Source organism: Gymnodraco acuticeps, unplaced genomic scaffold (assembly GCF_902827175.1).
Source record: "Gymnodraco acuticeps unplaced genomic scaffold, fGymAcu1.1, whole genome shotgun sequence".
Lineage (NCBI taxonomy): Eukaryota > Metazoa > Chordata > Actinopteri > Perciformes > Bathydraconidae > Gymnodraco > Gymnodraco acuticeps.
The window spans coordinates 5,211,768-5,238,151 of record NW_022990501.1 but is presented as its reverse complement, the minus strand read 5'-3'; the positions used below and the strand labels follow the sequence as shown (position 1 = coordinate 5,238,151).

Below are 26,384 nucleotides of genomic sequence, written 5' to 3'. Positions count from 1 at the left end.
ATCCTGGAGAAAGATATAGGGGGGGTTCCAAATCCGGCAGCACCAACACCTGATCTGCCGGATTTTCAAGCCCCTCTTTAGTTTTTCACCTGCTGGGCCCAGAGTGAAATGCTTTGGTGAGCATAAACTAGAGGGGAACAGGCAACACCAGTGTGATTTTGGTGACATTGTGACTATCCTGGCCAAAATTACAGGGGGCGCTTCAAAATCCGGCAGCTCTAGCAACTGCACTGCCGGATATGGAAGCCCCTCTTTAGTTTTTGACTTGCTGGGCCCAGAGTGAAATGCTTTTGTGAGCACAAACTAGAGGGGAACAGCAAGCACCAGTGTGATTTTGGTGAAGTTGTGACTGTCCTGGACAAAGTTGTAGGGGGGGGGGAGAAATACCTGCTCTGCTGAACATGTTATAGAGAACAGTGCAGATCTAAAATAAGGAACATTAATAGTGTGATATAGGCACAGATATAAGATCAATAATACACAATAATATATTTTAGGGCACCTTTCAAAGCATTCAATGTCACCTTAAAATACAATTAAAAATAAAATATGAGTGGCATTACAATACAAACATGTGTTTAGTAGGAAACCACAGAGAGAAATTACATTCAAAGGAGCAATTAAAGCGAGTGAAGCCAGTTTGAACACATTATCTTTTAGGCTTGAAAATAACACAGTGTCTGACATATGTTATATCATTACTGTCATATAATTGCTTACTATTCGTGGTTATCAGACACTTAAACAACAGAGAAGGTTTTAAGAAATATGACTATACTGACAAATGAGTAATGACATATTATCCTATCATTGTCTGTTCTGTAGGAAGGAGGAACATAGCAGAGTGGGACTGCACTCAAAAACGGAAGTTTGTTCCAATACGAAGATTGTGACTATCTGAAAAGTGTCCTTAAAACGAGCCTCCTCGCAATTGTATGCACATTATTTATTCAGCCGTTTGCTGTTTAATCTGATGGGAAATATATCATTCAAAAGAGAGAGAAAAGCTTATTAAACTAGAGTCGACGAACGCTCAATACAGGCGATGACGTCACGTTTGCGCGTCCCCGCGAACAGGGCTTCAATCTACGGCAAGGCTTCAAACTACGGCACAACACCGGCATTGAGTAGCCGAAAGGCGGGAGAGAAGAGAGCAATCAGCAGGGAGGTACCAGACTACTAGCTAAACACAACTGTTAGCGCTGTGTAAGTGTTACTTTTTACTACTCAATATTGCTTATGAAGCTCTTGGTAAATAATACCTTTTGAGCATGGGTTAAAGGTATTGTGAATTCGTTTTTCCCCCAGAAACTGTACGTAAAAAAAGTTAGCTAGCCTCTATTAGCAGTTTTGCTAACTTTTTGATTATTTGTTACATTCAACACTTCTATAACCTGAGGCCGAGGCTATATACAGGACGGTCCTGTACACAACGCCAAATGGCTATATACAGGACCGTCCTGTACACAGCTCTCTGAAATGGCTATATACAGGACCGTCCTGTATACAAGCTCCGAAATGGCTATATACAGGACCGTCCTGTATATAGCCATTTCAGAGACCTTATATACAGGACCGTCCTGTATATAGCCATTTCAGAGACCTTATATACAGGACCGTCCTGTATATAGCCATTTCAGAGACCTTATATACAGGACGGTCCTGTATATAGCCATTTCAGAGACCTTATATACAGGACCGTCCTGTATATAGCCACTCCCATAACCTGATGGACTCTGTGGTTGTCTTTGAGTTTATACTTTACCGCCAATACTCAAATGTTGGCAAAATCCTGATTTTTAAAATTAAATTAAATTTGAGTAGAACCCTGAGTTAAGGCAAAGTCGCTTATGTGTTGGGGAATGTATAACGTTATACTAAACATTAATGTTCCGATAATCCTTGTGTTATTTAATATTATATTTTATAAAAGGACTATTATTACTGATTAATTAGCTGGCTAAGGTTAAGTTAATCCGCACAACACTGATATATTGCATAACAAGTAGCCTAAGTTTAGCTCATGTACTAAGAGGTATTTCTCTCTGATATATAGTAGAGTTGGATACAACCAGTGTTGGGGAAGTTACTTTTAAAAAGTAGTGTTTGTTCGTTACTCGTTACTTCTTTAAAAAACTAATCCCTTACTTTACTTAGTTACCCTCCGAGGAAAGTAACTTTTATGTTGCTCGACTTTGGGCAGAACCCCATCTCTGTTCCTAAATGTGTAGGCTTACATAAAGTTCTACTATGGAGGACATAACAGATATTTCTTTTGTGCTCTTTATTATAAAAAAAATGCCACAGAGCATTGGGCTATAGGCGTCAACACCACCACTAAACAATAATATCAAACAATATCAATATAAAATCATAATCATTAAGGGTTACAGGCTAGCCCCAAAATAGGTGCAAAGCTAGTGCAAATCATATCAATAGGCTACTAAATAGGCTTGGACTCGAAATATCATCATTTCCCCGGGGATCTTGAGCTACTAGCTTCCTGCTAGCATGTTTTCCTTTCAAATGCTTGGTGAGGTTGGCAGTTGAGTTAACGGCAGTGGACACAAGTTTCTGGCCAGGGCACAACGTACACCTTACACTCACATTTTTCCCCTTAGTTTCAACAAGTTCGAAGTAATGGGAATACCTCCATCCCTCGAATGTTAGCGTTGGCTGCGCCTGCTTCTCGCTTGCCATCACTGCTCTTCAGTCTTCATGCCACCACCAGCGGCCAGCCTCTATCACGTACAGTGTGGAATGAGAGCTCGTGCCTAATGCGTAATGTTAGAAATTAAAATCAATGTTTTATGGCATAATGTACCTTAAACATACCGTCAGTTTAAATGCTATTTTATTCTGGAAAAAACCGGAAGTTCTCAATACCAAGCTTTTATTCTGAAAATCCTTCATGACGACATCCGGGACTACCGTCCATTAGTATCATTAAAGTGGCTATTGACGCCGTTAACATGTATTACATATAAAGTTATGAAAGAGATAAGGAGGAGAAAAGGCACGTGGAAGTAAGCAATGAATGTAAAATGTCGAAATCCTCTGTTTAACGCGATATCGGACACGAACGAGGGGGGAAGTCCCTTACGTCACTACAGCTCACAGAGAGGAGGAGCGAACAGCCAGCAAGCGGGAAAGACGAAGGCTTGTGGTCTCTCTTCGGCACGGCCAGCACCTGGGAGAGGAGAGGAAGCTGCAGCCTTTCTCTCCTGACTGAACAATATCCTGTTTGTAACATTACCGCGCCATATTTTTAATTAAAGTACAATTTGAACCTTCTCAGAGACTCCATTTAGTCTCCTTGTTAAGCTTCTCTCCTCGACGAAAAACGATCACGGTTTACAGTAAGCACACAGCTGAGTAGGCAGTGTCACTGTCACTCGTCCTTGGGAAAAGTAACGTTGCGGCGAATTGAAGAAGAAACTACGTTACCAAATTTCCGTAGTAGTGCGTTACACTACTTTTTACCCGGCAAAAGTAGTTACGTTACTGTAACGCGTTACACCCAACACTGGATACAACATTAAATTATAATAGGACATACTCAAGTTAATATCAAGTACCTCAACATTTACTTAAGTACAGTAACTTTCCGTAGGACATATGAAAATATATGTGTTCCAACTGTAATGATCTTCCATACTGTAGTTCAGGTGTTCTGGGTGAAGCGGATGAGACAGGATGACTGCGCTGCCGTTCCCCTGTCCTGTTCATGTGGGGGTTGTTACCACTGGACGTGCACACGCTCGACTGCACAAATACACTTTGGAGAGAAATCTGACCAAGTTGGAGAAATTGCTGAATGAGGGTATGTAACTTTGCTTTGTAATGATACCCCCCTGGTTTGCCATCATGAAGATAGACAAATTCTTTACTCTCTAGTACAGTGTTTCTCAAACTTTTTCATACCAAGGACCACTTAACCAATAAAAAAACACTCGCGGACCACCTAATTCCACAAATATCCAAAAACACATCGTTTTTTACAAATCGCCTGAAAATGGTACAAACAAGTGGCAACATGTGTGATGAAGGTGTTTATCTGGGCTATATCATGCAATCGAAAGTGAAACTTAAGCTCGCTCCATTGCGGAGATATTCCCGCGAGAGTGCGGAAAACTTAAATTTATTTATTTATTTCAAATGTGAAATTGTACCAATATACTCACGGACCACTAGGGGGCACTCACGGACCACCAGTGGTCCGCGGACCACACTTTGAGAAGCACTGCTCTAGTACATTACACTTCGACCCCAGAGCTTTCAATACAGGAATACTTACACTTGACAATGCAGACCTAAAACAAAAACCTGGTCTTATCGTTTTTTTACATTACATTACATGTCACTTGTTAGACGCTTTTATCCAAAGCGACTAACATACTCAATACTGTGGGCAATCCCCACAGGAGCAATTTGGGGTGAAGTGTCTCAGGGACACAACGACATGCTGACTGCAGTGGGGTTTGAACCTGTGACCTCCTGATCCGAATACCAACTCACAACCCACTGCACCACAGGCCTACCCTATACAATGTTTTATGTGTACCAGGTGTTGATGTGGACTGTGTGAATCATCTGGGTCAGACGGTACTCTTCTGTGCTGCTCTGTCAGGCCAAGTGAAGGTGACGGAGCTGCTTCTGCATTACGGAGCTGACCCCAACCAGTGAGTGTGCGCCTGGCCCCAATTCTAAGAAACCATATTCATTCTGATTAGGATTGCTTCTAAAGTCATCATGAGGGAATGGTTTTGTTTTAAAAGCAACGTTGAGTTGTAGTCAAAATAGTCAAGAGATGTCGCCTATGGTCACATGACTTGGACTCGATCATTAATCAGATTACTTAAGACTCGACTAGGCCTGCAATTTCGACTTGTTGTTCATTTGGATTTAAGTTTGTATAACGTGTAATGACTACATTTCTCCTTAATCCCAAATTCAACAAAGTAGGTCATAAAAAATTGCAGAATAATAACTATTATATTCCTGAAAATAGATATATTCTGAATCAGCTCAGTATCACATTCAAATATTGAAACATTTCAGCGTGTAGACTAGGGCTGCAACAAATGACTAATTTGATAATCGATTAATCTATCGATTAATGAAACGATTAATCGATTATTCGGATCGTTAAGGTTTTAACTGTACCACTACTTATATCGATACTGCTTATCGATCCGGTCCTTTTAACGATAGTATTAACGGTTCTTTTGACAAGAAATAAGGTAAACTAACTAAACAAATTGTGAACAAAACTAACATTGCTTTTTATTTAAATTAAATGCATAATATTTCACATCAAAAGAAACAACAATGTTTTAACAAATCATATTAAATAATGTGATGACAGACTGTAAACAGAATAGCTGAAACTTTAACAAAATAAATAACTCTGTTTCCTCTAATCATTAACCCATGTTTGTATAACTGAGTTAACTCTGTGTATTGCTGCTAGCATACATAACACCTGACGTGGAAACGTTACTCGTGGATGGGGCTACAGAGCTGCTAGAAAGACGGTCGAACCCGGTACATTCCTCCGTCTGAATGTGGAGCACTTTTGATAAATGTTTAGACAAATTGCTCGTGTTACCGCCCTTACATGCTAAACTCTTATAGCACTTTTGGTAACGAGCATTGTCCACATCGAGACGGGTAAAGTTTAACCACACCTCGGAGCGCGTTCTCTCCGCCATCTCCTCCGTGTGTGTGTGTGTTGCTGCATGTAGCAGCTGCGTGTGTGTGTAAACTGCCCCGCCCCCTCGCAAGCATGCGGGGGAGAGATCTCTCGTCTGAATTGGGAAGATCGAAAATACATTATAGACGCATTTTGTAGTCATATTGCATATTAGAAACGGAGTTGGCGACACTAAGACTGCGATATAATGTTTATGTAGCAATAATACATATGACATGTTTTAAATGTCTCCTGTACCGATAAAAAAGAGCGATAACGTTGGAGCTTAACGGGGTGTAGAACACATGTGATGACGTCACCAACGAATCGACGACTGAATGAGTTACCAACTAATTTGGTAATCGATTAAGTCGATTAGTTGTTGCACCCCTAGTGTAGACTCCTAATTTTTTTTTGCTGGTTTAAATGACTAACTTCTTGGACAGCACATTATATCAGCTGGAGCTGTGGATGTTAATGCCATACTTAGTTGTTAAAAGGCCTGCATTTTTTTCTTTGCTGTCTCGTCCATGTTGTCTCTGTAAACCATTGTCCATACTCGGCCAAAGACCATTCCTAAGCCTCTCGTTGTAACATCACTCTAATATCCTGAGTAGATGCAATGTTTTTGTAACGATTAAGCATTATCGTACCTTAACCCTAGTCCCAAGAATACAATTATTTTAACTGTTTAAACAAAACAAAAAAAGTAGAAAGTTAAAATTCAAAATGTCATTTTGCTGGAAATGTATCAATTGTGTTTACATTTTATTTATTGACATCATATTTGGTGAAAGGCACATATTGTGACAAAGTCTAGGACTTGGCTTGAGATTTGTTGGTCTTTAATTGACCGATGACTTTCTAAGCAAGACTTGAGTTGAACTCGTGACCTGAAAAACAGTGACTTTGTCACCCCCTGCTGTTTGTATTCACTGTTTCACAACACAAAGATGGATATAAATACAATCAACTTTCTTGCAGTCGCTGTGAGGACTGGAGCACCCCAGTCCATGCAGGCGTTGTTTCCGGTAACTCTTTAGTGGTGAGTGGCCTGCTGGATGCAGGAGGAGATACCAGACTCCATGATAGAGAAGGCAGGACACCCTTTGACTGGCTGAGGTCTGTGAAGCCAGAAGTCAGAGCTAAGGTAAGCTGCTGAGTGGAAACAGTATCATTTTGCTTGTTGTGTTTTTGCAGTGATTTAGCATTGTAGTTCTGTTAGGGAAAGAGAGAGATATAGAGAGTAGCCGTGGGTCAATGTGTAACGACGTCCTCTTCATCAACCAGAACATGCTTCCTCTCACACTTTGTATGAATAAGCTTCACTGGTCAGTCTGACAACTGTAGAGTGAGGAGGATGATACGCTCACGTAGATGAAAGCAAAACTCACCAGCAGCAACATTCAGGGTCAGCTCGGCCCAGCTACTCGAGGAAATTAGCTTAACATCATCAGTGTTTTTCTTGAAGCATAAAGTGCGGCCCCACGAAAACGTTGAAGCGCTCAGAAAAAGACGCTGGGTGCAGCACTTTGTCCTCAAGGTGGTTGCACCCTCATCAGAAACAATTTCAAAAGAACGCTTGCACTCAGAAAAGGCATCTGTGGATACAGGCCCTAATTAAACTCAGGCCTTTATCGGGCACACCCCTGACTGAAAAGGGCTCTAGTACAGTATGCATCAATGGACTGCTCAGTATCCTATCAAATTGGAATCTGTGTTTTTCTAAGGCAGGGGTTCCCAACCTTTATTGTGCCAAGGACCGGCAGACACATAAAAAATCGCGGACCGGTTGTCAATTTTAACTGATTTTAATATTTACTCACCAGCAGGTAGCAACAGAGACTAATTGTATGTAACAGCCTGAACAAATACTAGAACAGGGTGTCCGCGGGGTCTTAAAAAGTTTAAACGGCATTTTCCAAGGTATTAAGAAGGTCCACAGCAACGACAACATGAAACACCCTTTAATTTACTGCAACGACATGTCGGGAAGCCCCATCAAGGCGGCCCCATAGCGCGCGGCCCCATAGCGCGCCGTAAAATTCTGCTTTTTATTTTAAGTTTCGTTGCCTTGCTCCGCTTGGGGGGGGGAAGAGTGTTAGCCGATAGCCAATCTGTGCCTCCCCTGACTGCAAGTCGCTGACACACACCGCTGCAGACTCTCTGCACGCAGGAGCAGCGGAGTTCGGCCGATGCTGCTCCTCCAAGGAAGAGACACACGGTCACTAAGCCGAACTATATCCGGTCACAGTGATCTGCTATTTAAAAGTAAAGTCAACACATATCGACCCTCGAGAAAAGTGTTAACATATATATCGTTTTTTGTTTTATCTCTTGGGAACAATGCCTAAATCAAATACTTTCTAATGGTTTCTTTTTCTAATAAACCTTGCATTGGGTTAGTCACACAATTCATTCTCTTGTGCTTTGTTCTATCTGAATTATGATAAGGAGTTATCACAAGCTGTTTTGTTGTGCTATCTTACAATCCATACTGTTGTAAGAGTCGGTGAGGGCTGATAATTTATTCCGGGAAATGACTCAGACCTACTAATTGACCTAACCGAAGTTATTGAGTCTATGTAAGTTTACTGGTTGGCTCAGATCCACCAACGTCAGCAAGATCTCACCTCTTAACTCCTGGAGAACCAGGTTCAATTAACTGCTGTTTCAATTCAGACAACTCTCTTAAATCTGTTTAAGCGATCCCGAAGGATTTTGATATCAGTATATGAGGTGTGGCCCTACCTAACGGAGCGTCCACTAGGGCTGCACGATTAACCGAAAAAAGATCGTGATCTCGATTCAGACACCTATGCGATCTCATTTCTAAATTACGGCGATCCTATGACGTCATGCAGATTTTTTTATTTTTTTATTTTAATTATTTTGCTTCTGAATAATACCAACTTGCAATGTCAATCATACTTAAACGATGTAAAGCAAATATACTCTATACATTTAACATTAAAGTACCATGATCGCATGCAAATGGTAGTGTTCTGTCTGTCTCTCCTCCTCTCATGCAGTGTTAACGCTGCAGCCACTAGGGTTGCCAGTTTTTGCGGAAGGAATAAGCAACCAGGTCTATGAAAACAAGCGCAAAAGAACATGACTTTAAACCTATATATGTTGGGTCGGCTATTTGAAAATAATAATCTACAATCTCAAAACCGCAACAACCATTATTACTTAATACTTACTACCAAGCAACTTTACAGAAAGATTATCCCAATGTGGCTTATAATGAGTATACCTGGCAACACTCACTGACTGCAACACGTGAGGGCAGGAGCCGGCAGTATGTTTACAGAAGTTTTAGCAATTTAGCACTGATTACAACAAAAACAGAAATGAGTGACACAGAAATTAGTTACGAGGAGCAGGTCGAGGACAATGACACCGATGAAAATCCCGGTGGCGACTCTGGCGAGAGGAAAGTTGTGCTTGTGCCGAAAAAAGGACCACATTCATCCAGCGTGTGGAACTTTTTTGGATTTGATCCTGATGATGACTTACAAAAAGTCGTCCACTGTAAGCATTGTTCTCGCATCGTCGCAACGACGTCAGGTAACACCACAAACCTATTAAATCACCTAAAACGTCACCATAAAATACAGTATACTTTAGCAAAGAAGGACAACCCGAAACAAATATCAAACCCGCAGACAACGACGCAAACATCCATAAGCCAAACGTTATTCAGCGGAACACCATATGCACACAGCTCACGAAGGCACAAAGAGATAACGAAAGCCATCACCTTTTACTTGGCTAAGGATATGGCATCAATAAATACAGTTCAAAATGAAGGGTTCAAGAACTTGATGAAGACGCTGGATAAGCGGTACTCAGTGCCTTCCCGCAACTACTTTTCACGTACTGCATTGCCTGCCATGTACTACAAGACTCGAACCACAGTCGAGACAGAACTGAAAGATGTCCAGCACTTTGCGACAACAACTGACCTGTGGTCCAGTCGTACCATGGAACCATATATGAGCCTGACGGTGCATTTCATCACCAGTGATTTCACAATGAAAAGTCGGTGCCTACAGACAGCTTTCTTCCCCGTGGACCACACGGGCGACGAAATTGCAGTGGGACTAATGGAAAGTCTCCAGTCCTGGAGCTTGGATCCGAAAAGGATGGTGTGCATCACTACAGATAGTGGATCAAACATCATAAAAGCATCCGACATAAACAACTGGACAAGGCTCCAGTGTTTTGGCCACAGGCTACATCTGGCTATAGGTGAGCTGAGTACAATCCATCCCACAGTAAAGTCCTCTGTTCATTTAAGTCTGAGAGTGTAGAGTTAAATTAACTGTCAATATTGTACTGAACATGTTTATGTATTTAAAAAAATAAATCTTATTTCATTTAACTAATTACCACCATTTTAAAATTGTAATGTATAGTCTAAATATTATAGTACCCCCCGCCATTTGGGTATATATTTATACTCAGGCTTAAATGAATAGGCCATTTTTTTATTCCATCTTTCCAGACCCCATACATTTTTCCTTTAGAGATTTCCAAAAATATTTATATAAATTATTTTAAGCCTAGAATCAAGCCATCCAGGATACTGGTGATTCATGACCATAACATGTTTGATTTTGTGGAAAAAAAGAAGTTAAAACCGCAAAACAAAGGGTATTTATTAAATGTAGAATATCATATAATTAAATATTCATTCATTTTTCATAGAATCAAATGTGTTATGGTCATGATTCACCAGTATCCTGGATGGCTTGATTCTAGCCTTAAATTATTTGATATAAATATTTTAGGAAATCTCTATGGGAAAAATTAATGGGGTCTGGAATGATGGAACCAGAACATGGCTGCCACTGCTATGCCCTATAGTGAGGATTTTAGTGTGCATTACATTTTAGCTATGCCTTAATGAATTACTGTTATATGTATATATATATTTTTTTTACCATTTTAAACCATTATTTTTTTGTCATGTTTTTACAGCAAAGTTGAACATTGTTTCTCTCTCTCTAGAGAATTCAATGAAAGATGAACGAATCAGCCGTGCTATGGGGGTCTGCAAAAAGATAGTGAGCTGCTTCAGCCACAGCTGGAAGCGGAAGAGAGAGCTTGCACAAGCACAAAAGGACCTCAATCTACCTGACCACAAGCTCAAAACGGATTGCCAAACAAGATGGGGATCCCGTCTAGCTATGGTCAACAGGGTCCTTGAACAACAAGAGGCCATTACACGAGTTCTCGCCCGGAACACTGACCGGAACAAGTTCGCTAGAGGTAACATTCTGACATGGCAAGACATACAGGTTCTTGAGGTGATTGACAAGACACTAACACCACTGGCAGAATTCACAGATGCGCTCTCAGGGGAGCAATATGTGTCTGTCTCCTCTGTGAAGCCAGTCCTCCACCTCTTCGAATCACTGATGGCAGTGAAGGAAGACGACCCTGCACTCGCTCGCTCGATTAAAACAACCATCCTGCAGTACCTTCAGGAGAAGTACAGTGATCCAAAGACACAGGCGCTGCTCGACATAGCTACAAGTCTGGATCCAAGGTTCAAACTGGACTATGTCAGCGAGGACAACAAAACCACTGTCAAGACCAGACTGAAGGATGAGATGACTAGCATCGTTACTATGGTAACTGTTTATATTAATTGGGAACATTTATTTAGTTTATCAACCTTAGTATTTAACTGCTGATATATTACTTAAGTTATCAAGTGTAGAATATTAAGGTTAACCTTTTTATTAAATTCTATTTTCCCTTTTCAAGGAGAGTCTCAGCCTCACTCCCACCACAGCTTCCTCCAGTGCCACGCCCCCCCCTGGTGGGAAGAAGAGAAAGACCTTAGGCAGCTTTTTTTAAAGTAGCAAAGGGGAACGAGGCAGCTGCACCTGAAGTCGAGCAAGTTGTCGACATGGAACTAGGCGCATATCTACTCTCAAGAAATATCGACAGCGAAGATGACCCCTTAAGTGGTGGAATGACAACAAGGGACAATACCCAAGATTGTCCATGCTTGCCAGGAAATACTTATGTATTACTGCGACCAGTAGCCCTTCAGAAAGGGCTTTCAGTACAGGGGGGAACATTGTAACTTGCCTGCGTTCCTCCCTGAAACCTCAGAATGTCGACATGTTGGTGTTCTTAGCCAAGAATCTTAGTGCAGTAGATGGACTGTGCTAGTAGCTAGGCAGCTAGGCTTTATTTACATCTATTCTAAAGCTGTAACTTTATGTTCTGTTCCGTTTTTATATTCAGTAGTTGACTGCAGTATTTAAGTTAATCCTTTTGTTAAGTTATGTTTTTGTTACGAGAGAGACAAATTATATTAGATTAGATAAGAATCTTTAATGACCACACAGCAGGCTGGTGGAATTCGTGTTGAAATGTTGTCTGTTTACATTTTTTTGTGCAATAAATATTTTCATTGAAACGATGAGAATCGTGTGAGAATCGTGATCTCAATTCTTATGGAGGAAAATCGTGATTCACATTTGAGCAAGAATCGTGCAGCCCTAGCGTCAACACTACAGCTTCAAAAAAGCTTGGAGCTGGGCGTGTCTGAAGCTTGGGGATTTTATTCAAGCAACGCGACCAACAACCAATCACATGAATCTCCCGCCCCCGACATACAAAGCAAAAACCCCCGGGGATTTATGGGAGCAATATATATATAAACTCCCCAAACAGGCGAAAACCTACCAGTTTCACCCACTGTCTCTGCCACCTCCCTCCATGCCTGGTTCCTCCGGTTTGTATCCCGGTAGGTGAAGAGGGTCTGGTCATACAAACCGGGTGATTTGCTACGGCGATAATTAGTTTCTCCTCCATATTTTTTTTAAATATAGAAATGAACGGCAGGATATCTCTCCCAGCTTAGACGCGGTTTGATTGGCTACGGTTTGAGCTGTCAGATTTTCCGAAACGGGATTTGATTGGCTGGCGCTGGCTACTCCGGCGTCAGAAGTTGAACATTGTTCAACTTCTGACGCTGGAGACGGACCGCTATGCTACCCACAATTCAGTTCGGCGAAAAAGCGAGGCAACGTGACGTCACCCCATTCAAAGTGAATGGGCAGATAGAAGCTGTCGACGCTGTCGACGCTGTAGTGTGGACGGGCCGTAAGTGTGAGTGGCAGGGTGCAATCTTACCTTTGAAGCAGGAGAGGAGAGCGCAGATGTCTTTTAAGTTGTCCCAATCCAAAAGGTGGGATCAGTTTATTTGAAGAAAACTAGGTCCAAACGTATACAGGGTTTTTACCTTCTCTCTTTACAACATTATAATCATACTAATCATGCTGTGATCATGTTCTAATATGAAACTTTAATTCACACATTCAAACTAAGCCTATATCAGCAAAACTAGGGGCTGAATCTAATCAGCCCTAACTATAAGCTTTATCAAAAAGGAAGGTCTTAAGCGCACTCTTAAAAACGGATAGGGTGTTTGCCGCCCGAACACAAACTGGAAGCTGATTCCACAAATGTGGAGCTTGATAAGAAAAGGTTCTGGTTCCCATTGTACTTTTAGAGACTCTAGGAACAACCAACAACCCTGCATTCTTGGAACGCAATGCCCTAGTAGGACAGTAGGGTATAATGAGTTCTTTAAGGTAAGATGGCGCCTGCCCATTAAGGGCTTTGTAGGCGAGAAGAAGAATTTAAAATTATATCCTGTGTTCTATAGGGAGCCAGTGTAAGGCAGCCAGAACAGGAGTAATGTGGTCCCTTTTCCTAACTCTGGTTAGTACACGAGCTGCAGCATTTTGAATCAGCTGAAGCGACTTGACTGACTTCTTGGTACACCCTGATAATAAGGAGTTACAATAATCCAGCCTTGAAGTAACAAATGCATGGACTAGTTTCTTTCATTCCACTCCTTTCACAAAGAAATTCACTCAGCCTTCAACAAAGAAATTCGAGAGATATTTACCAAGTTTGAGAGAACCTTATCGAGAGCTATTAACCCAGCTCTGAGGGACAGAGCTTACCGGGAGAGAGTATACCAGGGGAACCCCCCCCCTCTCTCTCGCTCTCTCCCAAAAGAAAGTTCCTCCCCATCCGCCAGTGTCTTTATGCTCGAAAACAGGATAGAAAAAACTGAGACACCTCCTCCACACCCATATTTGTGGAAACTGGGCATGGCCTCTGATGTACAGGACTGGACATGACCAGACATATTCTATTGGCTATGGCATAAGACACACCTTCCCATGTTTGTGTAAAAAGGACATGACCCCTGCAGGACTTTCAAAATATTATTCTCGGCTATGACATAACCACCTTTTTGGGGCCTCTTAGTTTTTTCTCCTTAAGTCAGGAGCCCCCCTCCCTGTGTACTGCTGTGAGAGGGGAGGGAAGAAACTGCCTTCTCCCTTATCAGTGACACCCATAAATCATTAGGCCTCACACTCAATTTAACAAACCACTTGTGTTTTGTTTATACTGTAAATATAGAAAAACCTAAAATATAAAGCATTTTTATTGTGGGTTATACAAGAATATAATTGATTATATTTGATTATAACTAGGGATGCACGATATTGGTTTTTTGAAACCGATACCGATAACTTCCTGCTTCTCAAGACCGATACCGATACCGATAATAATATAATATATATATATATTAAATGTACCTGTAGTTTTTGCACACCTGGTGGTAAAAAAAAAGACTAGTAGTGAGCAAATGACATGAGCATTACTACTATGAACAAAACAAAGCCAAGAACAGTTTTGACTCTTCAAAGTGACCATATTTATTTTCCCAAATAAAGTTCTTGCCTTTTTCAAAAGCCTCGTCAATAGGAAAAAGCCCCGGTGCCTTTGCAGCTGGCTTTTGGATTCGCCGCTAGTTTAGCAGCGCAGGCGTCTTCGTACGCTTTTAACACACCATCGTAGCGATGGCGATGTTTCAGGTGACTAATCAGGTTTGAAGTATTATACCTCGTTGCCTTTTTCCCTCCTCGTGGAACTTCTGCATTGCATTTGTTAATACAAATAGCAAAGCGAACTATCTAACTCTGAAACTTTGAAATAGTCCCATACTACCAACGACATGTTTGTTTACTGGTCCTGGCTTCACGGCCGCACACCATTTACGTCACAGCCAGGCATGAGTTAGGGAGCGCTGGATTTGTGAAAAACTCCCCTCTTTCCTAAACCACTAATACCACAGTACTGGCAAAACGGGGAGGAGCCGAGTGAAAAACAAGCGCCACTCATCCCAATCCACCCACACCGCAGTATTTTTTCTTTTTTTTTACCCAAAAAATATATTGTATATTATCGGGGCTATTAATACTTGTATCGAGTTTATCAGGATGACGTCATAATTCCTAATATCGGACCGATAATTATCGTGCACCACTAATTATAACTAACTTTCGTTTTAATTATTCAACCTGATATGGAGATCTCAACACCCTCTTTTCAAAACGCAAAGTTATCAAAACAGCAACAGATAAAATTGTAAACATACATACATATTCAAAAACCATCAAGAAGCATTTTCATTATGGGTTTATACAAGAATATGATTGATCATATTTGATTATAATTAACTTTCGTTTTTAGTATTCACTTGATATGGAGATCTCAACACTGTATATAGTAAATGTGAGGTAAAGTGTGACTGGTTAGAACTCGAAGTGGCGATGAGGTCTTAAAATGTATGGAAAGGGTCTTAAAAAATGTCTTAAAAGGTATTAAATGTGACTTTAGGATTCCTGCATATACCCTGTAGAACAATATGCATCCAAAACATATTAACAACGTTTAAAAAAAAAAAAGAACCAGTGTTTTTTCGGAAAAACGGAAACCAAAAAAACGACGTTATTCAGTTTTTAAACCAAAACGGGAAAACAGATAAATCAACGTTTTGGTTTGTATGATTTACGGATAATCCAGTGAATGCTGGGAAAACGAAGGAGATGTCCGGTTGCCAGGGTGTGTGTGTGTGTGTGTATGTGTGTGTGTGTGTGTGTGTGTGTGTTGTGTGTGTGTGTGTGTGTGTGTGTGTGTGTGTGTGTGTGTGAGGTGTGTGTGTGTGTGTGTGTGTGTGTGTGTGTGTGTGTGTGACACTGGCATTTGTTTATGATAGTGTAGTTCGTTCCGGTGCACACACACATCATGCGCCTTGGTGACCGGACAACTCCTTCATAAAACGAGTAATAGGGGGAATACTCGGGCAGTTCGATGTGTGTAGAGGTGTGTGTAGAGGTATGTGTGGTTAACACGTAGCAGCCTGCAGTCACTCTTAAGCTTTTCTGATGAAGGTAAACACAGTGAAGGCGGTGCGTAAAAAAGGCACCGCTCTCGGCGTGCTGGTGCTGCACTTCTCAGAGGCGGAGTTACACGTCCCGCTGCCTCCTGAGCTGCAGCCATTTCATGAAGTGGAAGGAGATTTTCCTTCTATAATACAAGCTGTGGGCAGCAAGATACTATGAGAGTCCCGGACATGAATTCTAGATCAAGGCAGACTGGTTTACAGACTCTCCTGTTTTGCTGTTTTTCCGGTGCTTAAACAAATAGCTCTACACCCCTGGCCGACATGTCCTTAAAATGAAGTCCGAGTTTGAAATATAATCTCAAATAATGTATGCACTGCCATTTCCCCACATAAACATAACAGTCTGCGATGAAACGGTTGTCTCCTGTGCGCTCCTCTTCCTACTTGGCGCACCGGTAACTTTCTCGTGCGCACAAGAGGCTGAGACCCTGATCCGCCGAATCCCTCGGAACATCATAAAAAACATTTTCAACGGTTTTCTGGTGAAAGTTTAACTAAACTACTGGATTAAATAATATGACTGGTATAGGTGCGAAAATTAACATTAAAAAACATTATGATAAAATATTTGTATATATTTATAATTCTGCAAATATTACAATAAACTCACAGCTATTTCGCGGCCCGACAGTAACACCTCCGCGGCCCGGTACCGGTTCACGGCCCGGGGGTTTGGGAACCCCTGCTCTAAGGCACGAAACTAAAACTGCTTTTTTCTGCTCAGATGCAGACTTTCCTGGAGAGTTGCATGTCCTCCATGCAGCAGCTGAGTCAGAGCCCAGAACGGACCAGGCTCTCCTGGAGCCCATCCAAATCATCCACATCCATCATGTTACACCCTGTATCTCTCTCCTGGATCGCATAAAAACAATGTATAGTAGAAAATAAAACATGTTGATCATACATGTGTACCACATCATATTGTTACATTTTCAATGTTTTTTACTCTCTTTGAGGAGTTTTTTGTATCAAAACAAAATCAGATAATAGATTGAAGAAACATCATAGAAGCCCCCCTTTCGGCTAAGGAATTCTTAGTGGTCCTAAAAAATACATTGTAGTGCAGAGCAAAATCTGTAATTCAAAAAATGAACAGGTAGTACAACAATTGTCTTAATCAGACAGGTCTATGTATTCCACTTCAGAAATGGTGTACTTTGGGATGAATTGGTCTACTTAAATTATTTTTGCAAACTGTATGAAAGAATAACATTATAACATATAAATAACTTTGCAGTTCTGTTGTTTTTTGTTTAGTGTATAAAGCTGATATGTTGGTGTATGTTTTCTTCTTTTAGTGGATGTGACATGCAGTTAAACAAGAGGACAAACAGCAGGTCTTCCTGTGTGTCAGCCTACTGTTTAGGCTTTGGAAAGGTAACCACTTCATACAGTATACAGTACATGTTGGGTAGTAACACTAGTAGGGCTGTCACAATCATTTTAGCTGACGATTGTGCCCTGCCTCTGTCCCAATGTCAGCTGTGACAGGCTCTGTTTAGAGGAGCAGCTGTGACATGGATACCATAAAACAACTGGAGTATTCCTTGTGTCTAGGTTTGTGTCAACAAGCAGTGCCAGGCATTAGCTGTGCCAGCATCTATTCCTCTGATCAGAGATAGTGATCTGACCCCGGCTGATGATGAACCTGTGCTGACCTTCACCTGTGGCTCTTTGGCCTCAATGACCAAGTAAGAACATGAATGCGCCTATCCTTAGAAGAATATCAGAATTCCATGTATGTTGACAAATATTCACACGTGGTGCAGAGAAACTAAAATGCAGCACCCCCTGCTGGCTAGAGGATCTTTCATCAAATAACGATTGGAAGATATATTCAAAGGATTCAAAGGTTTTATTGTCATATGCACAACAGTTAAAGCTTGTTGGCAATAAGTAACAGTGCAACAATAGTGGAATACAGGAATACGTACATGTCAAATTAAATTAAGAAGAAGATATACTTTATTGATCCCCAATGGGGCAATTACTTCACTCACATCACATACCAAGTTGATATACTGCCCAGAGCAGTTGGTAGTTCGCTGCCTTGCTCAAGGCACCTCGGCAGGGCCCAGGAGGTGAATTGGCACCATGTACCAGTCCACGCTGTGTATTCAGTCCGAACGGGAGACAACCACTGCCGCGAATGAGATAAGACAAAGTGTAATATTAAATATTGTACCTTGGAATGGAATGTAAAAAACAAGTGAATATATCAGTCAAACTCAAGTCATTAAGACCCCTTTACTGATTTACATCACTGTAGGAAATATGATTAAGATTTACATTTATTATCTATTTAATCTCATAAGATAAGCAGCATGATATTATTATTATAATGATATAACATAAGCTATTACTGTACTGACCAAATTGTGAGCTCTTGTTTGTTTGATTTACAGCTGGAGGGGCTCAAGGGTGACAGTAAAAACACTAAGGGACAGTCGCACAGCATATCTGGACCTGCTGCTCATAGAACAGGAATACTGCAGGTGAGACAGACAGGAATTACTGTATGTGGGAAAATCAATTTTTGGTTGTTAGTTCGTGGCATTTCTAAATTAACAAAAATGTGCACTCTGCCACAGAAGTTTTAATGAATTAATAACCAGATTTCCAAAGTCTGGAGCACAGCAAGAAGTTGATTTATAAAAGCAAACCTTGGACATTAGATTTGTAAAATAGTGAGGCTCGCTGTCCGGCAGCCTTTCCTGACCTTAACTATTTGAGGCCGATGCCTAACCTTAACCATCCTTAACCATCCCGGCATCCATCTGCGATTGTACTGAGAAGTGAATCTACCGAAAGGATATTCTATGATTAACGGACGTCCTAATGTTAGTCCACTGGAACATTTTATTTTAGCCCAGATGACGGCACAGGTTGACATGGAAGTTGTAGTACCAACGTTTTGTATCTACGAACATTTGCTTTATTCACTTCCTGGGGGCTGGACTTTACTGTGCAAACATTTAGCAGAATATCAGCTCTCCCAAACTAATGGCGCGTTTCCACTGCAGGCCTCGCTCGGTTTGGTTAGGCCTTATTAGGCCCGGCTCACTTTAATGCTGCGCTTCCATTACAGTTTAGGAACTGGGGCAGTTACTATAGTAACGCAGTGTAGGCGGAGCCGTGACGTCATCTTCAATGAGAGCCCCAGAAAAACAACACAGCCGTTAGCTCTTAGCACTCAGAGCTCACAGCTCCTCATATCTGTTCAGAAACTTGACAAAAGTTAAACAAGTACAAACCACAGACTGCCTGTGTCATGGCGAATACAGTCGCTGGTTTATTTATGTCTTTATAGGCCGTTGTTGTGAGTGTGGACGGTCTGAGCATATATAACGTTAGCTTAGCCAAGCTACATTTAGAAAACACGCATTTTAAAAGGGTTTTTCGCCTGCCATCTGTCTGCAGACTTGTCAAAGCATTAATTCATGGTTTTTACTAACCGGTATCAGTATGTTGTTACTTCGGCCTCATTTTGAAACGTGTATTACAATTAAATCACGGTCAAATATGTTCATCTTGTTGTAGTTGTAGCCGCCTTGCCAGCGATTCTCTCTCTAGTTTAGCATACTCAGCCCGACTCAGCCTGGTTGTTCCTGGCCCTAGAACCACGATTTAGTCGGGCCAGAAAAAAGGTGAAAAAGTAGCCCCGGGCCAAAACTAGGCCAAGTGGAAACGCAACCAAAACGGCCCCGCACGGCTCGGCACGCTTAAAGCGAGCTACCCGCTGCAGTGGAAACGCGCCATAACATTCAATTCATGACTAACTTGACATTTTATTTATGTGTGTGTCAGCCAGCTGTTCCACCCGCAGCTGCTGCAGCTGATGGCAGTGAGTCTGTCTGATGACCTCATGAGAACCAGTTTGGTGTTTGAACCAGTAGAAATTGGCTCTCTGCACAACCTGCTGCACAACAGGGTAACAAAGACACTCAGACACGCTTTAAGACCACTTGTATGATTTGCTCTTTATATTTGTGATTGGATGCTGTGTATTTGTGTGGACTATCATACTGGGTGGGATGATGCCAAACAAAACTAAAATATATAGGAAAATCCTTTGCTTGTTTCCCCACATTTCAACCTTTCCACCTTTTTTTATTGAAAGCATTGTATTTAAAAATAAAGAAATAAGGCCTTAGCTAGTTTTACGATGTCTGAAATACATTTCATAGGCAGTAGGATTTTAACACCCTTTCTTACATTGCAATTTCAAAATACTTTAGTCAAACAGATCACTATACCACGATAACAGGACCAACAACATTTATGCTTGTCTGCAGGGATTTTCATTTTTTATTTGTCAAGTTATTATTCTAAATGGCATTTAAAAAGTCCTTAATGTCTTAAATCAAACTTTAATCAAGCTGTAGCAACAATGAGTAGAGTAGTGTGTATGTGTGTGTGTTTGTGTGTGCGCAGCGTGCAGAGTTTCCCGTGCTGCAGGAGAGGTGGCTGCTGTCGGTGCTGCTGCAGGTGGTCGAGGGTCTGCAGTTCCTGCACAGGGCGGGTCTGGTGATGAGGAGCCTGTCTTCACACTCTGTGGTCCTCACAAAGCTCACTGTGGCCAAACTAACATGTTTAGGCTTCATGGTCCCCAGGTAGGCAGACCTAGGCATAGCTTGTTGTAAACAATCAAACTTTGTTTGTTTATACTAGGGGTGCACCGAATGGGAAATTCTTGGCCGAAACCGATACCGAAAATAGGAACAGTTGGCCGAAAACCGAATGCCGAAAGGCCGAAAATGATTAATAGAAATATATATATATAATGTATACATTTTTACCAATGTTGTTCAGCTACCTGATTATGGAAATAGACATGATTATGGCAAAACTTAACTTAAATAATAATCACTATTATGGGTCCATAAAACATTTATTCAGCACTTTTGAATGCATACAGTACATTTATATATGTCATGTATTATTGCTAAAAAACATTATATCGCAGTCTTAGTGTCGCCAACTCGTTTCTAATATGCAAAGACAACAAATGCGTCTATGATGTGTTTTCGATCAGACGAGATCTCTCTCCCCCGTCTGTGTGCGAGGGGGCGGGGCAGTTTACACACACGCAGCTGCTACATGCAGCGGAGCACACTGCGGAGATGGCGGAGAGAACGCGCTCCGAGGTGTGGTTAAACTTTACCTGTCTCGATGTGGAGAATACTTGTTACCATAAGTGCAATAAGAGTTTAGCATGTAAGGGCGCACGAGCAATTTGTCTAAACATTTAGCAAAAGTGCACCGCATGCAGACGGAGGAATGTACCGGGTTCGACCGTCTTTCTAGCAGCTCTGTAGCACCATCCACGAGTAACGTTTCCACGTCAGGTGTTCTGTATGCTAGCAGCAACACACGGAGTTAACTCCATGATACAAACATGGGTTAATGATTAGAGGCCGAAAGCCGAAAGGGCCTTTTTAACCATTTTCGGCCGATAATTTTCGGTGGCCGAATATTCGGTGCATCCCTAGTTTATACACATATGCACATTGCATGTTTTTCAGTGTATAACCAAGTACAAGAAGTATGACATATCGTGATGTTTAAACTGTTGTATATACAGTACATCTGTACATATTAATAACTGGGTAGATGAAATTGGATTGCATTTTCAATGAGACAGATAACAGCAAACCTGAGGAATATTTCCTAAAAGAATAGTATTAAGAGGTAGTAATTATATTGTGTGTGTATTTCTCCAGCAGTCAAAGGAAATGTGTCAAACCCCCCATGCACATAGTCCTGCCCCCCAGTCTCTACAGATGGGCGGCTCCAGAGGTCATCAAGCAGCGACCGTGCACAGTGCAGGCGGACATCTACAGTCTGTGTGCTCTAATCCAGGAACTCTACACAAGTAGCTCTCACATCCTTCGCACCCCATTTTAGACCGAAACATTGTATGTCAGGGAATCGAGCGGTGCAGTCGTGTCATATTTTTGTAGGCTGACCTGGAATTTAGCATCAAGGGCTCCCTCCAAAAACCTCCCTTTAAAAAGGTTTTTAAAAGCCTAAATGCAATCTCCAGAAGTAAAAAGCTAAGGTTGGGTGGTAAAGTAACAACATCACAGTTGCATGGCTGCGCATCACCTGCGCTAAGCTAAAGGTGGCTAATGTTTGGCGTGATAACATTTAGTTCTCTCATTTAAACATTAGTTATTAACCTCTGTTTTTACGATGCATAGAAGCTTTAGACATTCACAGTGAGATATTTACTGACGGATTTAGAACAAAACATCTCTAAAGCTTGTGTTAACCACAGATTTGATTTCAGACATCGAATCAAAAACCTGTGAACTGGAATTAGTCAAATGCTAACTCATTTCCGGGTTATACAACTCATTCCTTCACCACTAAGTTGTTGCTTTTTCTATGGTTCAGAGGATTGTTATTGTGGTCTCAAAAACGTGAAAAAGGAATTGAACTTTGTAAGCTCCATGTCTTGTTTTTCCTTTCTCTATCAAATAAGAAATGTCCCTAATAACATCTGAGCGTTTGAATCTGGATATAAAGAGGACTAAATGGACAGCAGGGAAGCACCTGTAGTTTTCAGATATAGATGATGTGACAGTTTGCTGAAAAGGAAAACGCCTCCAAGTGTTATGCTTTGTTTCAGACAGTGAACCATGGGGCACAGCAGACCTGGACACTATCAAGAAGGAGATAGATGCAGGACGGGTTCTGGCAGCAGATAGCAGGCTTCCACAGCCGTACTATGATGTGGTGCGGACAGGCCTGCAGCCCCCCCCACAGGACCGCAGCTGCAGCCTGCATAGTCTGAGCTGCACTCTGCAACAGGACATCCAGGTACTGGAGCAGTGCCCATTCGGAACGGGTCCATCTCTTGGTCTGTTGTACTTCTCAAAAGCCGCTCTTACACGGCTCCTGTCCACACTGCAATACGTAGCTGCATTACAAACCCAATTCCACTAGGGTCAGAAACACCTGTGAAAAACAGGCTGGTTCACTTAACTGTTAGGCAAGGTAGGCAACATCATAAAGGGCTCCTAACAGCTTTATTTATTGTAATGGTGAAATCCTAAATATTGAATGATGTTACCATTTTAACTGATAGTTCACCCAAAGAACTTAGAGCAAGATGCTCAACTCGAACTGTTACTTACTTCTGGTGTTTTTTACATCAAAGGAATGTAGGACCATACCGCACTTTTAATGTGCGGTATTAATAGTAAGCCTAATAGTTTCACTTTAGATTAAAAGCTTTGAGTAGTTCTTCCAATGCCATTAACAACATTCCCAGTTAGATACAGGTATTCCATTTCAAACAGACATATCATGCACATGCCCTGACATGTGCGACCACCACTATTATAATGTAAAGAATAACAGACAGACACAATCAGACATACAAGTGTGGAAGATCAACTTAACACCCCCGGTCAACACAATCCCTGTAATATGTTCAGTTATAATGTTGCAAATAATACATGCACCATGAACAAATACATTGTCATCTTGCATAATACACTGTTCTGTGTGTGTTTGCGGCAGAGGTTTTCCCTGGAGGAAGAGTTAAGCACGGACGCAGAAGAAGATCTGGAGCCTGAGGTCAAGACCCCGAACTGGCATACCATCGTTGGGGAACCAGAAGAGAGCGGTACTGAGCACAACACAAACTTAAAGGCTTCCCATGTTATGGGGAAAGATTTGCCTCACTGTGAGTAGTGTGAGAAGATCCACAATAGGGCTGCACGATTTTGGGAAAAAAAATCGAATTGCGATTTTTCTGACAAATATTGCGATTCGATTTGCGATATTTATTTTTAAGCAACCCAACGGAAGTTTATTGTAAAATGCGGCCATAACTCCGGCTAGGAAGGTCGTATCAACGTACTCCTGTCTCTAGCACCCCCGCAGCCCGAGCTACGAGTGAAAGAACTAAACTTACATGAAACTTCCGTTGGGTTGCTTTAAAGTCAAGCTTCAGTTTAAGATTCACCCTGTCATAGAAACACGTGATGGAGCATTGCTAACCTGACTCAGATGCTTTGTTTCACCAAACCATCTAAAGCTCCATTGGAAGCCATTTGGAAAGGGCAGGCACTTTCAAAAGCACTTGGCAGGTGATTGGATCAATCTGTCTATCACCTTCTATCATGGGCCACTTCTGATTGATTAACAATGGCTGGTACATGTGGAGCACAGCCCTTCTGATTGGTGTGATGACTGACACACAAGAAGAAGAATAAAATAAAATTGTAAAAAAAAAAAAAGTTATAAAAAATCGCAGGCTTTGCGATTTGATAATCGCATCATCTCGAATCGCGATTTTGATTTAAAATCGATTAATCGTTCAGCCCTAATCCACAATCCATGTGTAAATATAAAACAATAGTTTAGAACTGTATAAACGGTGTATGCTTCAGGCACATAATCAATCACAAAAGGATGACCTCAAACCCTCTCAGTTGTCCACAGACCCACATATGTGCAGAGACAGGTTTTCCTGGGCCAGCAGCTGCTCAGAGAGCCAGAGCTGGAGAGAGAAAGGGATGGATGTACAGAGGGAGAACCTGTCCACCATCAGGTGTACCCTTACCCAGAGCCAGTTATTGTTGAGGAAGAACCTGAAGCGGAGACAGACACAGACGGGGAAATGGTGGAGCAGCTGGACGACCTTCGGCTGTCAGAAAGAGAAACGGATCATCAGATCAGCACCGTGGCTGTCAACCTCAAAGTGAGCTGGGAGCTGCTGCAGCAGGCCAGCAGGAGCCTGGACACAGTGGAGCAACACATAGAGGAGGACCCACTGGACCAACTGCTCAGAGATGCTCCATCTGATATCCAAACAGATTCCTCCAGCAACTATTCAGGAGTCCGTTCGGCTGTTGGACCACCTTCAAAGAGGTACAGTGTGATACCTCAGGGAGGAGAGGATTGGGGGAGGAACCTGGAGGCCCAGCTCCTGACCAGAGAGTGGGAACTGCTGAGCCAGGAAGAGCTGGCTTTATGGCTCAGTTACTACCCCCTTAAAGAGCATGAGGAAGAGGATGGTGGGTCCTCAGACCACTACATGACAGTGGCTGCTGATCTCAGCACAGAGGAGCAGAGCCACTACATGTCAGCTGTGGACGGCAGCCTTCCCTATATCATTTCTGGGAACAAGCAGCAGGTACAACAACACTGTGTTTTTTACACTTTTTTGAACACATTTTTCTATGTTGAGTATATGTCACAATATTGTGAGGTTCTTATTTGTATCAGCAACACTCATTTCCACTGTCAAAGAACAGAGCACCACAGGAAACACATTTATTAATATCAATAAATTACAACAGAAATTAAAATTGTCCTTTTTAGATATAAGAGGTTAAAACTGATAACACATGCAATTGAAAATGTGTGACAAGGTAAAAGTATTGTAGATTTAGGCAAAGCAATTGATAACAGACTTAAAAAAGCAATGCCAGAATTCAGACCTTTGTTAGTACTTAGAATTGTTTGAGGAGTGGTGTACTTCATGTAGTAGAGGGGGTTTGTAATGGGCAAATCACACCATTAAAACCACGAGGCATAAATACAAAAACATGCAACGATAAATATAAAACCAAAATGGAATAGTTAAGATGCACATGTTGGGATTAAGAGAATGCCCATCTTGGCGTATACCCAGTGTATACAACGATAGTTACGGCTGTAACTACGGTTCTATGAGTCCCAGATGACCGCCAGAGGCGGTGCTTTAAGCACTGGATATGTCCATCGCGCGCATGCGCAGCTCGAGTACCAATAACAACAAAGTCACCTGTGACCCACGTGACACCGGCTGTATCATGCCCATGGGCACGCCCATCAGGAGATAGGCCCTGCCCCTCCAGCGTGACAGAGAGTGGAGGCAATGCTGCGACACCCTGACTTCCCTGTGCCACTTGGCGTCCAAGTGAAGGCTGTTCAGCCACATCTGCATGGCTTTGACTGAAATGCATTCCGTGACCTCAAATTCATTGTCTTTTATGCAAACATGATTCGTCCCCTCAAGACATCCAGTTCAGAAGAAGATGCAGATGTTACTGTGGAAGTGTGCAAGCCTGCACCAAGGGAGAGTCGCCTGCAGGATACTCACAACACTCGTAAGATATTGATATTGTGACAAATGTGAGAAAGATTTTTGCAAAGTGGCATAAATGTTTAACAAAGTTTCTCTGTTTTCCTCCTCAGACGATGAAAACAACTTTGAGGAAATAGACACTGATCCAGATGTCAGTGGAACACTGGCTCAATGTACACCCAAAACTAACATGTAAGAACACTAACATGCTAGCTTTATATTGTAGGTGCATTGATGGCAAAGATACGTTACTCCACAGGGACAATATATGATACTTCAGAAATATATAATGTACAGCATGT

The 26,384-nt window shown here is 41.7% G+C and overlaps 1 protein-coding gene across 1 annotated transcript; it reads left to right on the top strand.

Moving 5' to 3' along the window:
• The first annotated feature begins 1,153 nt into the window (after positions 1 to 1,153).
• On the top strand, positions 1,154 to 26,384 carry LOC117552914 (inactive serine/threonine-protein kinase TEX14-like). The gene is made up of 19 exons (XM_034226596.1): positions 1,154 to 1,206; positions 3,669 to 3,823; positions 4,568 to 4,682; positions 6,680 to 6,845; positions 9,757 to 9,952; positions 10,715 to 11,340; positions 11,477 to 11,555; positions 16,720 to 16,867; positions 17,294 to 17,372; positions 17,553 to 17,686; positions 18,401 to 18,490; positions 19,803 to 19,926; positions 20,430 to 20,608; positions 21,719 to 21,870; positions 22,630 to 22,820; positions 23,526 to 23,691; positions 24,443 to 25,146; positions 26,014 to 26,104; positions 26,193 to 26,384. Exons 2-19 carry the CDS (start codon positions 3,697 to 3,699, stop codon positions 26,276 to 26,278), a joined length of 3,453 nt encoding a protein of 1,150 aa, XP_034082487.1. The 5' UTR covers positions 1,154 to 1,206; positions 3,669 to 3,696; the 3' UTR covers positions 26,279 to 26,384.

Coding starts and splice junctions, on each gene's coding strand:
- LOC117552914 (XM_034226596.1), top strand. CDS start 3,697: ATGACTGCGCTGCCGTTCCCCTGTCCTGTTCATGTGGGGGTTGTTACC. Junction 17,373..17,552: donor ACTGTTTAGGCTTTGGAAAG/GTAACCACTTCA, acceptor CCTTGTGTCTAG/GTTTGTGTCAACAAGCAGTG. Junction 21,871..22,629: donor AATCCAGGAACTCTACACAA/GTAGCTCTCACA, acceptor GCTTTGTTTCAG/ACAGTGAACCATGGGGCACA.